A 15,082-nucleotide genomic window follows, 5' to 3' on the forward strand; every position below is an offset into this window, starting at 1 on the left:
CTTCAGCCTCAGCTTTCCCATTTGTAAAATGAGAGTGACGGATCAAACTGCACCGTTGTCACCCAGCTGCACCGTTCAGGGATCCCACTACAGACTGGGGTGCAGGCCAAGGGCTGTGCATCTTTGTGTGAGCAGTGGGGGGTGTGGGCACGCACACGCGTGTGTAAGGGCGTGCACAGGGAGCAGGGGAAGAGCCTCAGCACGCACCACAGGCCAGAAGCAGCTCTCCTGACTCCCAGCTCCGTGCTCTTCCTAGCAGAGCACACCAGACAGAAACAGACCTCAGTAAGACAGCGCTCAGAGGCAGACAGATCACGTGGTTTTGCCCCCTCTCAGCAGGATCACTTTATATATTCTCTTCTCCTGATAAAACTTGTCTAACAATCAAAACAATGGTCATTGTAAAAAAAAAAATAATAAAGTTTCAGAAAGGTATGAAAAACATTTTAATCTCCTTAATTCCATTCTCCGGAAATAACCAGTATTGACATCCTGATGTTTATCCTTTCAGTATTTTTTTCCATGCATTCATATAAATTATCTTGCAGAAAAATTTGGTAACGTATGTATTATTTCATAAACTTGCTTTTTAAAAATGTAATATGTGTATGCCATCAAACATTCTCTGTAACATGAGAAGTGAGGTTTTGGGCAAGGGAATCTTTGCAGACCTTACACCGACCCCTGGAAAGCTCTGTTCTGGAGATAATGCACCAACGTCACACTCACCAAATGTAAGCATCTTCAGCTCCGTCTGGAGGGTGTGGACACGGGCTCCTCCTTGTGGGGAGAGCAAGAACATCGGTGCTTTCCACCCTTCATGGCCAGTTGTCCAGTCCGTCACATTAATCAAGTCTTTCTTTCCGCCTGTTGCTCTTACGGGCTCAGAGAGGCCCATGTTTTAATAAGTTAATGGGCCACAAGTACTGTAAAAGGGATTAATGTTCAACTCACATGTCTTAAAGGGCATTACATGAGTCCATATACATGGTCTGCATGAAAACCCTCTTTCCCTTCCCAGCGCCTCACCGCCTGCAGCTGCCCCAGCCCCTGTGACCGCCCCTCCGCCCGCCTGGCTTCTCCTCAACCCCTCCCTTCCCCCTCTTGCTCCACACGCACCCTCCCCTCTCTGAACTTCATTACACAAACCGGCGCATCTTCTCTCCCAGCAAGAATCTCTCCTTTTGTAGGGGTGGGAATGGACATCCGGTGGCAATGAAAGGCTTCTCTCTTGTGGTCTGGTGAACATAATAATAAATGTTGTTCCATAACACATACATTTTTAAGTTCAACTGTCTTGAAAACTAGCTTCTGCCTGAAATTAGAGGTAGTCACAATTTGAACCAACAATCTAATTAAACCAAACTAGTTCTAGAAAGTGAGAGTTCTAGCAGCAGCAGCAGCATCAAAGATGGAGAAAAATAACGTAACAGAGCAAGGGCCCTGAAACCAGTAGATTTAGACTGAGCAGTGGCTCTAGTGGTAGCTGTGTGACCTTAGGCAAGTTTCTTAACCTCTCTGAATGCTTCCTCATCTATAAAACGGGGGTAACGGTATCTCCCTATGTTTGTGCCCCTTGAATAGCATACTTGCGTACAGTGGTTTCCTCCCTTTATAGGACCCCTAGAGAGCCCACTCATCGGCGCTCACAGGATGATCCTTGTCTGAAATCCTTCAGCAGCTAACTCAGGGGCTCCAGGAGCTGTTAGCTTGGGGCCAGCAGCAGAGCTGGGATAGGTGAGCTTCCCTGCGGCTGAGGGGGTCCGAGAAAGCCGCCTCTCTGTGCATAGGCGCCTCCTCTGCCTCTGACCACCCGGAGCGGCTCTCCCGTCTCAGGACCTCCCCCAAGCACCTGGGGCACAGCCTGGAAGCCACTGTTGTCTTAGCAGCTATTCCAGGTCAGAGGTGGGACCACGGAGACTGACTTTTACAGATGGGGAGGATGGGGCCCAGGGACGTCGTAAAGCCAGTGAGTGCGGGGGAGAAAGAGGGCAGGACCCGTGCAGGGGAGGCGCTCCTCTACGCGGACTGCCCTGCGGTCACCCTCTGTGCCCCTGCCCCGCTTCCCAGCCTCTCGCTGCCGCGTGCTCCCTGGAGGACGGCTCCCCCACCAGACCAACAGATGCCATTACAAACAGGAGAGGGGCAAGGCAGGCCTCACTGGGAGGAGGACACCTGATCAGAGACGCAGGGTATGACCCATCTGCCACCCCACAGGGGGACCAGCCACTGCCAAGGGCCTGGACAGTGCAGCACCCTCACTGCATTTGAGGAATAGCAAGATTGGCGTGGCCGGGGTTACCTGATGCGGAGTGAAGGAGACGTGATATTTGTGTACATGCACGATGTATGTACAAGGTCTGTCCTCACATCGCTGCTTACAGTGACAGTAGTTTGGAAATAAACGGAGTCCCTCAGATAGGGACTGGTTTAGCGAATTATGGTACAGGCATATAATGCAATACCACACAGCATTCACAGAGAATGAGGATGCTGTCTAGGTAAAAACATGGGACAATCTACGATCCTCATTAAGTGAATAAAGCAAAGTATGGGATAGTATAGGGAACAAATTGCACTTGGGTAAGGGGATAGGGAGAATAAACACTGGTGACATAAAATTTGAACCCAGGTCTATCCCACTTACTGAAGGCGCACTGCTTCTACTACAACCACAGATTCAGAAATTTTTCCAAAAACAGTTCTTGAAAGAGCCTGGTGTTTTGTGTCACTATTCAGACCGCATACTACTGGGAGGCTATATGCCAACATTTGCTGTTGCTCACGTGGCTTCCTTCACCCGAGCGCCCTCTTTATACACCCAGAAATCCACTGCTCTCCTCCATGATGTCCCCACCCGGCACCCGTCTTCAGTCCTAGGACACTGTCTAGGTGGGCTCTGGACAGGTACTTACTATTTACTGACACAATGATGCGAACACGGCTGCAGTTAGCACCATACCGGCGCTCAACGTTTAAAATAATTACGGTACTAGTTTTGGTTTCAGATACCCAGTTAATCACCTGCCCACTCAGAAACCAGTGCTTACTCACAGTAAGTTTTTATTAATCAGTTATAGGATCTCTAAAGGATCATGAAAATTAGGCAGCTTGCCCTAACACCCTCACAGACTGAGGAAAGCAGTTAGAACTGGTGCTGTGGACAATTCTAGGATCTGTGGGAAGCCATACATGTTCATGGGCAAGACACCTGAAACAGGTTACAATACAAACGTCACGACGGTCATAACAAGACTGACTGACGCTCAGCACTCCTGACGTGCACTGGACAGTACAAGCATCATCGAGCACAGCCCTCAGGGCCACGGTGGGGGGCTCAGCACTTCAAGTATTCCGTTTTATGAATGAGGACACATGAGACTCATCCACAGGCACACTGAGTTAAAGTCAACTCCACCAGCTCTGACGTCTGTGTTTTAACTGTTTACACCAAAGCTGCCTTTTGCAGACAGTACAGACAAAACACATAGTATATGAAACAGAATCAAACGTTAGAGATGTTGTCTCAATTCTCATTTTACTGATTAGGAAAATAGAGTTCCAAAGAAGTGATACGGCTTGCGTTTCCTGAGTTTTTTTTTCAATCAAATATTATTTAATGACAGCTGTGCATATAAATGTAGTTGTATTAGCATTAATATTCAAATCCTGGTGGCTCTGAGCTCCCACCTGCACAACTTCAAAGTGTTATCACCTCCCTCCGCAAGCCTCCCTCAGTCGTTGCTGGGGGACGCTGCAGGTGCCTCACGTGTCCTCAGGAGCAAACCTGACCCGCTCTCCTACAGAGACTGTGGGCCGGTCAAGGAGGCGCCATGCAGAGAGGACCCTCCACCCGGCCTGAGGGGGACTGCCCACCTTGAGAACTGCCCCCTGGCCCCATCCCACGCTGCCACTCAGTTCTAGCACCACACGGACACCGTGTGGGACCTGGGCCCAAAGCGGGCCTCCCTGAGCTCCGAGTCTCACCACGACTTGTATGAATGCTTCTCAGTCAGCTTCTGCCCCAACCCCTCTCCCATCTAGGCCAAAACCCAATTCTTCAGGCCAGTTTCCTGAGTTTTTATCTACACATCTTTCCATTACATCTTCTGGGATCACCACGTAAAGATTGTGAAATATGCTCTGTAAGGGATTGTAAGAATTTATGAACTGGCAATTCCTGCAATCTCAAATGGAACCAGTATGGCATTTCACCTCAAAAGACCTGGGTTTGAGCACAAATGCTAATTATCCTTATGACAAGTCTAAAATACTTGGAGCAGTCTTAAAATAGTCCAGAGGGCTTCTTAATCCAAATCTCTAAAGTGAGAAAACAGCCAACTGAAGAGTTCTACTCATCTAGGTGGAGGGCTGCAGAAACAGGGCAGATAACAGATCATCATGGGTATCGTTGGTGGAAGACATGATGCAACGGATACTTTACACTGTGAAGGAAGAGACACGGGGACTGGGGCAAAGGATGAGTAGAGAGATACCGACCAGGCTGTTTTAGAGGTAAGAAGGGGTAAGAGGAGGCTGCCTTAGGGTGACAGAAAATTTACCTGCACAGAATGGAGTCACACCTCCCTCCAGTACACAGGGCAGATCCTGCTAATTAATCCTGGTCCTCTTTCCTGATGAGCCCATGGCCGGCCCCATAATCCTTCATTCTGAGGATAGACATGAATAGGGATCAGACTTGGCAGGTGAGAAGATGCCTTTTTGTTCTCTCTGGCTATCTGAACGGCAAATATTAGACCAAATTAAACCCACTTCCTGGCAGCAGAGATGGCTCCTTGTATCACTCTGCAGCACGGTGCTTCCGGCACGGTGCTTCCAAAAACACTAGGTTCTCAAAGAAACCTGCTCTTGTAACTAGATGAGAGATCGGTAAACTTTCTGTAAAGGGCCAGACAGTAAATATTTTAGCCTCTGAGGGCCATATGGCCTCTGTCACAAGAATTCCATTCTGCTGTTGTAGTGCAAAAGTAGCCAAAAATAATGTGTAAACAAATGAGTGAGGCTGTGTTCCGATAAAATTTTATTTACAGGCACTCGAATTTGAATTTCACATATTTTACACATGCCACAAAATTTTGACTTTTGTCAACCTTTTAAAAATGTAAAAACTATCCTTAGTTCATAGACTGTAGAGAAACAGGTGGCAGGAGGATTGGCTCACAGACGAGTTTGTGGAGCCCTGGTCAGAGGTTGAGATCTTTCCACTTACTCTCCAACGTGCAGATCTCAAACTATGTTAACTGAAAAGGCCGCAGTTGTATTACTTTATCTATTTCAGCTGCAACCTTATTTTAAATTTACGTTCATTCACTCCGTTCAAGCACGCACACTTGGCACCTACTTAGATTCGGGCAGAGGGCAAGATCCTTGGGACACTGAAGGGACCTCAGACATGGCTCTTTTCTCAAGTTCTCACAATATCAGGAAAGAGGTCCAGCAAAATATCAGTAGTGTTGGATGAGATACTTTCTATTAAGAGTCTTAGGGCTGCCGTAACAAGTTACCCCCAACTGGGTGGCATAAAACAAGCTTATTCTGAGTCCTGGAAGCTGTAAGTCTGAAACCAGGGTGTGAGCAGGGTTGGTTCCCTCCGGAGGCTCTCAGGGAGAACGGTCCAGGCCTCTCCTCCAGCTTCTGGTGCTGCCGGCGACTCTGGGCTCCTTGGCTAGCAGACACACTGCTCCAGTCCTGCCTCCATCTTCACACGGCCTTCTGCTCTGTGTCCGTTTCCCCTTCTTTTCTCTTATATTGAGTTTAGGGCCCCATGTAATCCAGGACGGCCTTATCTCCAGATCCTTGACTTAATTTCAGCTGCAAATACCCTTTTCCCAATGAGGTGGCATCTCCAGGTTCCAGGTGCATGTATCTTTGGGAGACGGGGCACTATTTAACCCATTACAACCCTCTTATTAGAAGGTGCCTAGAAGGAGGTGGCTCATGTATATCCCAAAGGCTTCGTCAAAGTGACACAAGCTGGTCCTTGAAAAATGAGAGCTGCTCTTCATCAGACGGACACGTGGGAGGAAGTGAATGACAGGCTCAGGGACCACCAGCCGGACCCGAGTTACGGAAGCGTGACACTGCGTGGAACAATCTGAGCAGCACACAGTTGAGCCTGGCTGGGAGCAGGGTGTGGGTGCGAGAGGGTGAGACCAAGGCCAGAGAGGTCAACAGGGATTCCATCATGAAGGGCTGTGGCACGGTGACCTGACACTCCTAAGCCAGAAGGTTTTGATGGAATCCTCTGGGATTTTCTCCCATAGTTAACTGTTAAACTAGCATGGGTGGTCTCCCAATCAGGACACTTAGACTTCATGATTACGGTTTTACGATCTTAAAGTAATAAGCATGAGAGTTTCCTACCACTAGTGATATTGTGGCCTTCAGTTTCTCCTAGGAAGTCCCTCGTATACTCACTCTCCTCCCAGTAATAAGGACTGTTCTTCCTCCACACTCTGTTTCAAGGTGCTACCTTCTCGCTCCTGGAAAATGCCTATCAAGCAAGAGTGTAGTTTTCCTTGTTACTACATCCATACAAGAGTAAATCAAGTCAAGTATGACAAGATCACTAGACTTACTGCACTTAGCAAGATTTTAAAAGCAATTAAAATGATAAAAAAGAAAAAGACCCAGCCCTCCCCTAAAAGAAGGAAAAAAAATGTAATGTGTATATACATTCCATAAAAATATACATGGGGAAAGCTCTAGAAGCCTAAAAACAAAACACCAGTAAACCAAACCACACTTAGAAAAATGAAAGCTGATTTTTATTTTATCAACAGCCATTCTTTAAACATGAACATGCATACGTAATATTCTACGCACACATCACAGTTTTTAACATTAGTTAATAAAGGTTAAACACACAACATACATCCTTACAAAAAAAGTCAAAATGCAAACTTAAAACTTTAAACAAAAGTCTTACTAATTTAAAAAAAGTTTGTGTTGGGTACCATTTGTACAACACAGTTAATTTAAACATTTTCATTTTGGCTGCACATGAAAAAAGCGGCAGTAGAAAATAAAGTCGTTGAGGGTTTTTAAATAGCAGAATAGGCAGTTTTGCCATGCAGGAGAAGCAATATTAAATATTAGTTTTCAAAAAAAATCCACATTTAAAAATATTTAGTTCAAGTCACAGAATTTTTCTCAGTAGAGACCCCAATGCAATGCATAATTAGCTGCCTTAGATGGCCTGTTTGAAAGGACAACGTCCCTTCAGAGTATAACTTTACTGATTTTGGCACAGAAAAGAAGTCTTAAGAACAAGAATATGATTAAAAAAGAGGGAGAGGAACAGAGGAAAGAAATAAAAAGCAAGAGTAAATGAGATAGTAATTGCAATCACTAAAAACTGTGCATTCTCAGTCACTGCAGAATACTGTCTTCTGTCTACAGCAGGTGCTTATTCCAGAACTGTTATTGCAGCATGGATTTAATCTGCTTGGAGGTAGTCTCATCATTCAAATGTTTTGTTGTGTACCTAAAAGGGAAAAAACATCAATTTCAGGGAGTTAAAAAACAAACAAACATAACCTGCATCAGGTTCTATAATGATGGTAAGAGAGGCAATCGGCCAGGCAATCTTCTCTCACAAAATTATGCCTTTTCATTCCAGCTTTAACCCTGTTCACGTCCTGCTAGCTTATGCTCCTCTCACCTTTTAAACAGCAGATCCAATGGCTGTTTAACTTATTTAGAACTACCTTGTTGAAACTACCTGGTTAAATTCTAAAGTAACTTCTCACTCAGAGGAAAATAATTGCTGTCCTATATCAGGGGTTGGCAAATTAGAGCCCGTGGATCAAATCCAACCCACCACCTATTTTTGTAGGGCCTGTGAGCTAAGCATATTTTTACATTTTTAAATGGTTGGGAGAAAAAGTCAAAAAATAGTATTTCGTGTTAACGTAGAAATTACATGAATTTCAAATTTCAGTGTTTATAACATTTTACTGGAACAGAGCCATGCTGATTCATTTAAGTACTGTCTGTGGTTACCTTCTTGCTACAACGGCAGAGCTGAATAGCTCTGGCAGACAACACATGGTCTAGAAAGCCTAAAATACTTGCTTATTCTTTGGTCCTTTACCAAAAAAAGTTTGCCAACCCCTGTTCTATTCTGTATTTAAGACAGCTCAACTATTTCAGTTCTGTCATATCCCAAAAGGTTTCAGTTCTCTAAGTGCCTTATTTCCAGGCAGATGTGCTTTAAGTATGTAAATGCAAATTAAGAATCTAAAAAAGAATCACTAGGAGTGATTATTATTTTACGAGAAGATTCACCATAGGATTCTTTTTAATGGCAGAAATTCAATAAGCAGGCCTACTGTGTGTCAGGCACTGTTCCAGGAGCTTACCCCCTAGCAGAGGGAGAAAGATGATAATACGCTACCCCTACAGAAGGGGTATTAGGAGCAAAGGAGGAAAGTACTGGTGGGGCCTTAGAGACAAACAAAGACCAGGTCACGCAGACGCTACAGGCCATAGTGCAGTTTCGAGATTATTCTGAGGTTAATGAAAGCCAGCGGAGGATGCTGAGCAAGGGGGCGATGTGCGGTTCCTCTCCAGGAGAAGCGTAGGGAGAAGCAGCAGCAGGGGACCAGCCGGGGGCTGGGAAGGCCCAGTGACCCAGGCTTGCACCGCATTAGGAGCGATGCCTGAACGGGGGGCACATTTTGGAGATAATTCACACAGAACATTAATGCTGGATCAGTCAACCTGGTTTACAAGCATTTCACATATCTTTAAGAAATGCATCTCTTTAAGCAGATACACACGGATGGTCTCTCTGTGTTAAAGAAATTTAAACTCAATTCTCATCAGGTTCATTTCAAATCAATTTAAAAACTGAAGAAAGTACCTCAACTCAAGTAAATCCTTAGAGAGGTAAAGAGACAAATATGTGCTTCCGTAAGTCTGTGATATACTCTACAATTTTACTCAGAGGTCACCTCCATACTGTTCTCGTATTACAGAACAAGACACCAGCCTGGCACATAACAGGTACTCAATTAATATTTGTGGAAGGAAGACAAGAAGCTAAGCAGCCAGCCTGAAAGAAAACTCCATACAGGAGAATTTTTACACTAAGTGGTAGGTGATGTAGCAAAGACTTAACCTTTCTGTTTTATTTCCCAAGTGCAGATAACGTATATACCGCTATACATAATCCTACTGATGTCAGGAAATAAGACTTTTCAACATCCATCCCTTCATTTCTGTTGCTTCCATCTCCTTTACGCAGCTGCACAGTGGAAAGAGCCAAGTCACAGGCACGACAAAATGTCAACTGCAGAGCAAAGCATGACTGCCCAGCAGTGGGCTGTGCCCGTGCGGGAGGGCTGAGCGCTCTCCTCTCCACCCGGATACGAGCTCTCGCTCCTCCCGAGGGATGGGATCACAGCTTCAGCACCTCAGAGCCTCCTGGACACACAGCCAATCCGGAGGCATGTCGCATCATCACACTCTTATCAAGAAAAGGCCAACAGCATCTAACATACGTGAAAATAATGTATGAATATGTATGGTATTATTTTACTTTATGCATAAACACAAAGTCCTTTTCCAAGTGCACATGACTTTTCTACTGAAGAAAAGCAACTATTATTTACCTTTCTTTTTAAACTTAATGAAGAAGGCAATTATCTAGCACTGAACCTAACTCCGGCTCTAGCTTTCACTTTCTGTCTCTCTTTTAATCAAAGGCACTTGGTTCCATTTCCCCACCTGTAAAATGTAGACGTGGCTCGTTGCTTTCTCTTAAGCACAAAGTATAAGCTAGTGGGAACTATATCATTAACCACAGAAAAGCACTCAAAATAGGCAACGTGTATATATATGCAACTACACTCCTATTTGAAACTTGGCTCTGAGAAAAATGATCGAGTGAGCATCTCTAATAAATAAGCTACTCACTAAAAGAAAATAATGCAGCAAAAATGTGTTCCATTTTGTAGAGGCAGAACTAACAGCACTCGCACAGCACTTTGGGAATTCCAAAATGGTTTCTTAACAGTATCTTCTTTGCTCTGAGTGAAGCATATTAAGCGTTAGGTTGGTTTAGTTTGAGCAGTGTTTCTCAAAGTTTCAGCATTATCTACAACAGACAGGGTGTTTATCAAATGAGGTGCCTGAGCCCCACCCCAGACATAATGACGAGACTCTGTGGAGGTGGTAAACTGGGAATCTGCATGTCCCTTTCCATCCAGATAATTCCAAAGTACACTGAATTCAGTCTCATGGTACACCTAAGGCTCCATGATGTAGCATCAAGTATATGGGACTTCAAGAATAAAATCCTGAATTTGAAAATAGATTCCAATGCTTATTAGCTATATAAGCTTTAAGCCTCTCAAGAGCTTAAGGCAACTACTGCATGATGGAGATACCCCCAACACCCCATACCCACCACCCCCCTCACTAAGCTGTGGTAAAGATTCAATAAAGCCACAGACATGAAATTGCATTGTAAATGTACAGTGACATAGAAATGATACTAGTTATAACCACTACTACATAGCAACAAGTATACTGATAAACTTTACAAAACCTCCCAGGTGAAAATTAAGAACCAGACACAGAATATGTGTTTCACTATGAATAAAAACAGTTCAAGAGTTATCTCTGCAACAAACTTTTATTTTCTGATTTCCATTATACATTTGGAAAGAAAACTTAAAACCGACAGGTGGCTCTTGCCTCAGTGGTGCTTCTCTTCCTCTTTCCCTCAAACACAGATTGCTGTGTGGGAGACTTCAGCACCCTTTCACTCACCGCCACTGCCCTCCTTTGTCCTATACCAAACTACTTTTACACTTTGAAAAATAAAAGTAAACTCTGAGTTTTTAAATTAATGTTTGAAGCACAGTCCCTTCAGGGTAAAGAAATATATAATACTAAAACCTCTTAGACCTCTATTACCTCTTACTTTAAAAAAATGTCCTGTCACTTGCTGGCTTTGGAAGAGTCTAAGTAATCAGAAAGAAAGGGCCTGGGAGAAAAATCAAGCTGACTGTGACACAGGAAGTCCTCAGAAAGGGACCAAGTAGGAAAGATTCACACAACCATAAATATTGGTAAAACCAATGAGAAATCTCCAGAGTAAAAACTTAAGGTTTTTGATAGGCTTACAGTTGAAATAATTTGACATTATAAGAATTTTGTTGTTGTTGTTACATTACGTTCCTTAAGCGTTTGGAGTTCATTTAGAATAGATCTCCTTTACTCAGCAGTCACTGCTTGTAGAACACTTTTCATCATTTTAATAAAATAATTTCATGGTTCCACTCAGCTGAAATGACACATCCTAGATTTTGCTTTATGACTGACCAGGTGACGAAGTATCCAAAGGGAATAACAATCTGTTTTGCTCACAAAACATGTGGGAATATAATACTAAGTTGGAAATCATTTTATTCTATTATGTGAACTACAATGTGCTGCAGTGAAAAGCAAAGATGGCCTATGACCTCAAAAAGTCACTACATCAATATTTCTGCATTCATATAATTTTTGTGTTCAAACACAAAATAATCAAGTAACAAGCAAATCATCTTTTTATGTTAGGGAAGTTATACTACCAATTAAATATCTGTAGTCAAGATGTTATAATGTGCTGACATTTTCATTTAAAAATATTACAGGATTCTTAGGAGCTTCAGTAACTAAATCAAGTTAAGTCTAAGCTGAGAAGACATCAAATAATGACTGACTACTTTATTTTCATTGTAAGAAATATTATAAGAAATGCACAAAAATAATAGAGATCTGCATTATGAACATAGCAATGTAATTATACTATATTAAGGGAAAAGAGTCAGTTATTAAACAGTTTGTATGGTATTATTTTGTAAAAAGATAACTATTATATAGAGCTATGACTATATACAAGTGTTTAAAAAAGAAAAACTCTGGAAGGATATATACCAAAATGTTAATAGTGGTTTATTTCAAAATAGTGAGGTTTCATTATTTCCTGTTTTCTGAATTTTATTTACAATTATTTTCATTAAAAAACAAAAAGCAATCCTCGCTTCAAGGGGGGCAAAAAGTGAAAGCCAAACTCTTTAGCAAAGAAATGAAGCTGCTATTTTCATTTATACACATACATACACACACACACACACACATACACACACACACACTCATTATAAAAATATTGTAACCAATATCTGAAAGCAAGATTACCAATAAGCAAAATGAGATCTTCACATTTCTAACATTTATATTCATGTGTTAGTCATACTTTGAAGCATTTTCTTAATACATTTGTTCTATACATATATACCTTTACATGTATACACACCTGAGAGCATTGAGAAGACCTTCTACACTATTAGGAGGCTGGTCCTTAAGAACTTTGATACAACCTTTCATCTAAGTAGAAAAGGAAACAGAAAAGGTAAAACATCGATTTTTCATCTAACATTCATTCTCAAAATAGTTAATACTTAAACCAGCTCCGTAACTATGCACTCATGAGAAATTACACACTAGAAATGTCAAAATAATTATTCTTAGAATAGGGGGAAAAAATCTACCCAAGTGTTATTTTCAGTTTGTCAATCAAACAAAACTTTTTGGGAACCAAATCAGACAAACTGAAGCACCACCCACACTAATGGGAGGACTTCCTGGAAAAGGTGCTGAGTAGCCTTTTAAAGGACAGAATGGACACACTCGTAAGGAAAAAAGACACCTTCCAGGTAGACGAACTCCATGACAAAAGTAATAAAGTTCATCACATGCAGAGGACAGTATTTTGCCGGGCCGAGATGACTCGCACAGGGGAGTTTACAGAGGGCCTCGAAAGGCAGGAGGACTCATTTGGAACTGATGGGGACGGCAGGGACTCAGTACAGGTTATTTCGAAAGGGAACAACTCAATGAAAATGATCTATAAGGAAGATGAGCCTGATTTTCGTGAAAAAGCATAACACAGTAGTAATACCATAGGCTTTGGAAGCCATGGAGATGTGGGTTCAGAATCCATGTACCATTCACTAGCAATTATATTACAAACCTCTCTAAACTTTACTTCTCTCTTAGTACAGGGAAAATAACACCTATATCCTAAGAGTATTTTCAGAGTTAAATGAGAGAACAAATGTTAAAATTCCTGGGACACAGTAATCACTCAATAAATGTTGACTCAGTTCTCTTTACATAGAATAGATATGAGCGAAGGCAAGAAGACTGCCTAGTCATCAGCAGTCTACATGTGAAACGCAAAGAGCCTGAAGCCAGCTGTCAAAGGGTAACTGAAAGACAACTCTCAGTAAACTACAGGCTATAACTTTTATGAACCAGGTGTGAGAGCGAGGAGAGAACTTACGAAGCAGAGAAGCCCAGGCTACAGCCACAAAGCACTATGACTGGGAGGAGGAGGGAAAGATGCAGTCCTCAACTTTTTTCACTGAGGCACCTCGACTGGCTTTTAATATACATTTGTAAGTAAATCATTTAAAATGGGCTTTGGCCAAAGGAATGAAAGGATACAATAAAAAAAAAAATTTATGTCTGATTATTTATTTACATATATTGCCAAGTATGCAGAAGTATCACTTATCAGTACTGAGGAGATACTTTAAAAGACAGTACAGTTCTCCTTCAATCATTCTATTCCATCTGTATATAGGCTATAAGAAATACCGCAAGAGAGAGGAAACCAAAATCCACTATTATCACAAACTATAAAAATAAATTCTGGGACAGAGTGCAGCTTGCCAGCTCTTTAAATAAAAGCCTATGGTTTCCACTTATGGAAATTATTGGTAATTATATAAAACAAATATAACTTACATCAATTTTTGAAGTTTTGGCAAATGCTCCCACTGGATGTACGTGGTCATAGAGTATTATGACGCCTACCATTACCCTCAAGCAGAATGACACTGTTTCTTCATTTGTAAATCTGCTTCTGTATTCCCTGGAGGGTAGAAAAGATATGGATGGATGAGGCACATCACAAACTCATGAGCTAACTGATGCTCAAAGTTGTATTCTGTCGATATATAAAAGGGACGCTAAGCTTATAGCCCCACCTTCTCTGCAATGAGAGTCCCAGAGAAATGATGGGGGTGGAGCAGTTATCACTTACGTATTCTGGTCTCTATATGCATACTGGTATATTACCCCTTCTGCTTAGTGGAGATGAGACAATTTTAGAGAAATCAAAAGTGGCCCAGGGACTTCCCTGGTGGCGCAGTGGTTGAGAATCCGCCCGCCAATGCAGGGGACACGGGTTTCATCCCTGGTCCGGGAAGATCCCACATGCTGCGAAGCAAATAAGCCCACGCGCTACAACTACTGAGCCCGCACTCTAGAGCCCTCGAGCCACAACTACTGAGCCCACGTGCTGCAACTACTGAAGCCTGCATGCCTAGAGCCAGTGTTCTGCAACAAGTGAAGCACCGCAATGAGAAGCCCGCACATTGGGACGAAGAGTAGCCCCCGCTCGCCATAACTAGAGAAAGCCCGTGCGCAGTAACGAAGACCCAATACAACCAAAAACAAATAAAAATTTAAATAATTTATTAAAAAAAAAAAGTGGCCCAAAGTAAAAGTTTGGGGATGGGTGCTCTGAAAGGCTGTCATCAGCAATATGATGCAAAAGCCACTAGCTTAACAGAGAAAGTACATTTGCTATTTAGGGGTTAAGTTGATGTAAACACATTATTGTATTACTGGATTTTAATTTCCTAAAATTCAATTATATTCTTCTCTCAAAGGGGAAAAAGGAAATAGCACTTTTGTCTACATAAAAGGCAGCATGGCATAGCAGAAAGAGTCCAGAACCAGAATGGAGACACCCAAGCACATGTGTGAGGTCAGCTACTGCGCATCAGTCCCTTCATCTCCCAGGACCTTACTCCCCTAAATGAGAATGATGATAATATGATGATTAGCAGCATATATTATTCAGGAACACAGGAGGAATTCTTTCTGCCTGCTGACAGGAAAATCCAGACAGAAAACACTGTGGTACATGTGACAAATGCCTTGAGAGAGAGGAGAAACCCAGAAGAGAATTTAGGTGAGTGTTGGGTTTAAAAAA

The 15,082-nt window shown here is 42.6% G+C and overlaps 1 protein-coding gene across 3 annotated transcripts in view; it reads right to left on the minus strand.

Annotated features, from left to right (window-relative positions):
• Positions 1 to 6,766: 6,766 nt before the first annotated feature.
• Positions 6,767 to 15,082, minus strand: part of CYRIB (CYFIP related Rac1 interactor B) — a gene marked incomplete at its 5' end in the record, with an annotated part of 154,123 nt that continues 145,807 nt past the window's right edge. For all 3 annotated transcript variants that reach the window (XM_079722389.1, XM_079722390.1, XM_079722391.1), the window contains 3 exons: positions 6,767 to 7,507; positions 12,332 to 12,402; positions 13,828 to 13,954. In XM_079722389.1, the coding sequence (XP_079578515.1) occupies positions 7,444 to 7,507; positions 12,332 to 12,402; positions 13,828 to 13,954 (262 nt within the window). In that variant the 3' untranslated portion in view covers positions 6,767 to 7,443. The remainder of the gene's footprint in view (positions 7,508 to 12,331; positions 12,403 to 13,827; positions 13,955 to 15,082) is intronic.

The sequence above is a fragment of the Hyperoodon ampullatus genome, assembly GCF_949752795.1.
Source record: "Hyperoodon ampullatus genome assembly, chromosome: 17".
NCBI classification, from domain to species: Eukaryota; Metazoa; Chordata; class Mammalia; order Artiodactyla; family Ziphiidae; genus Hyperoodon; species Hyperoodon ampullatus.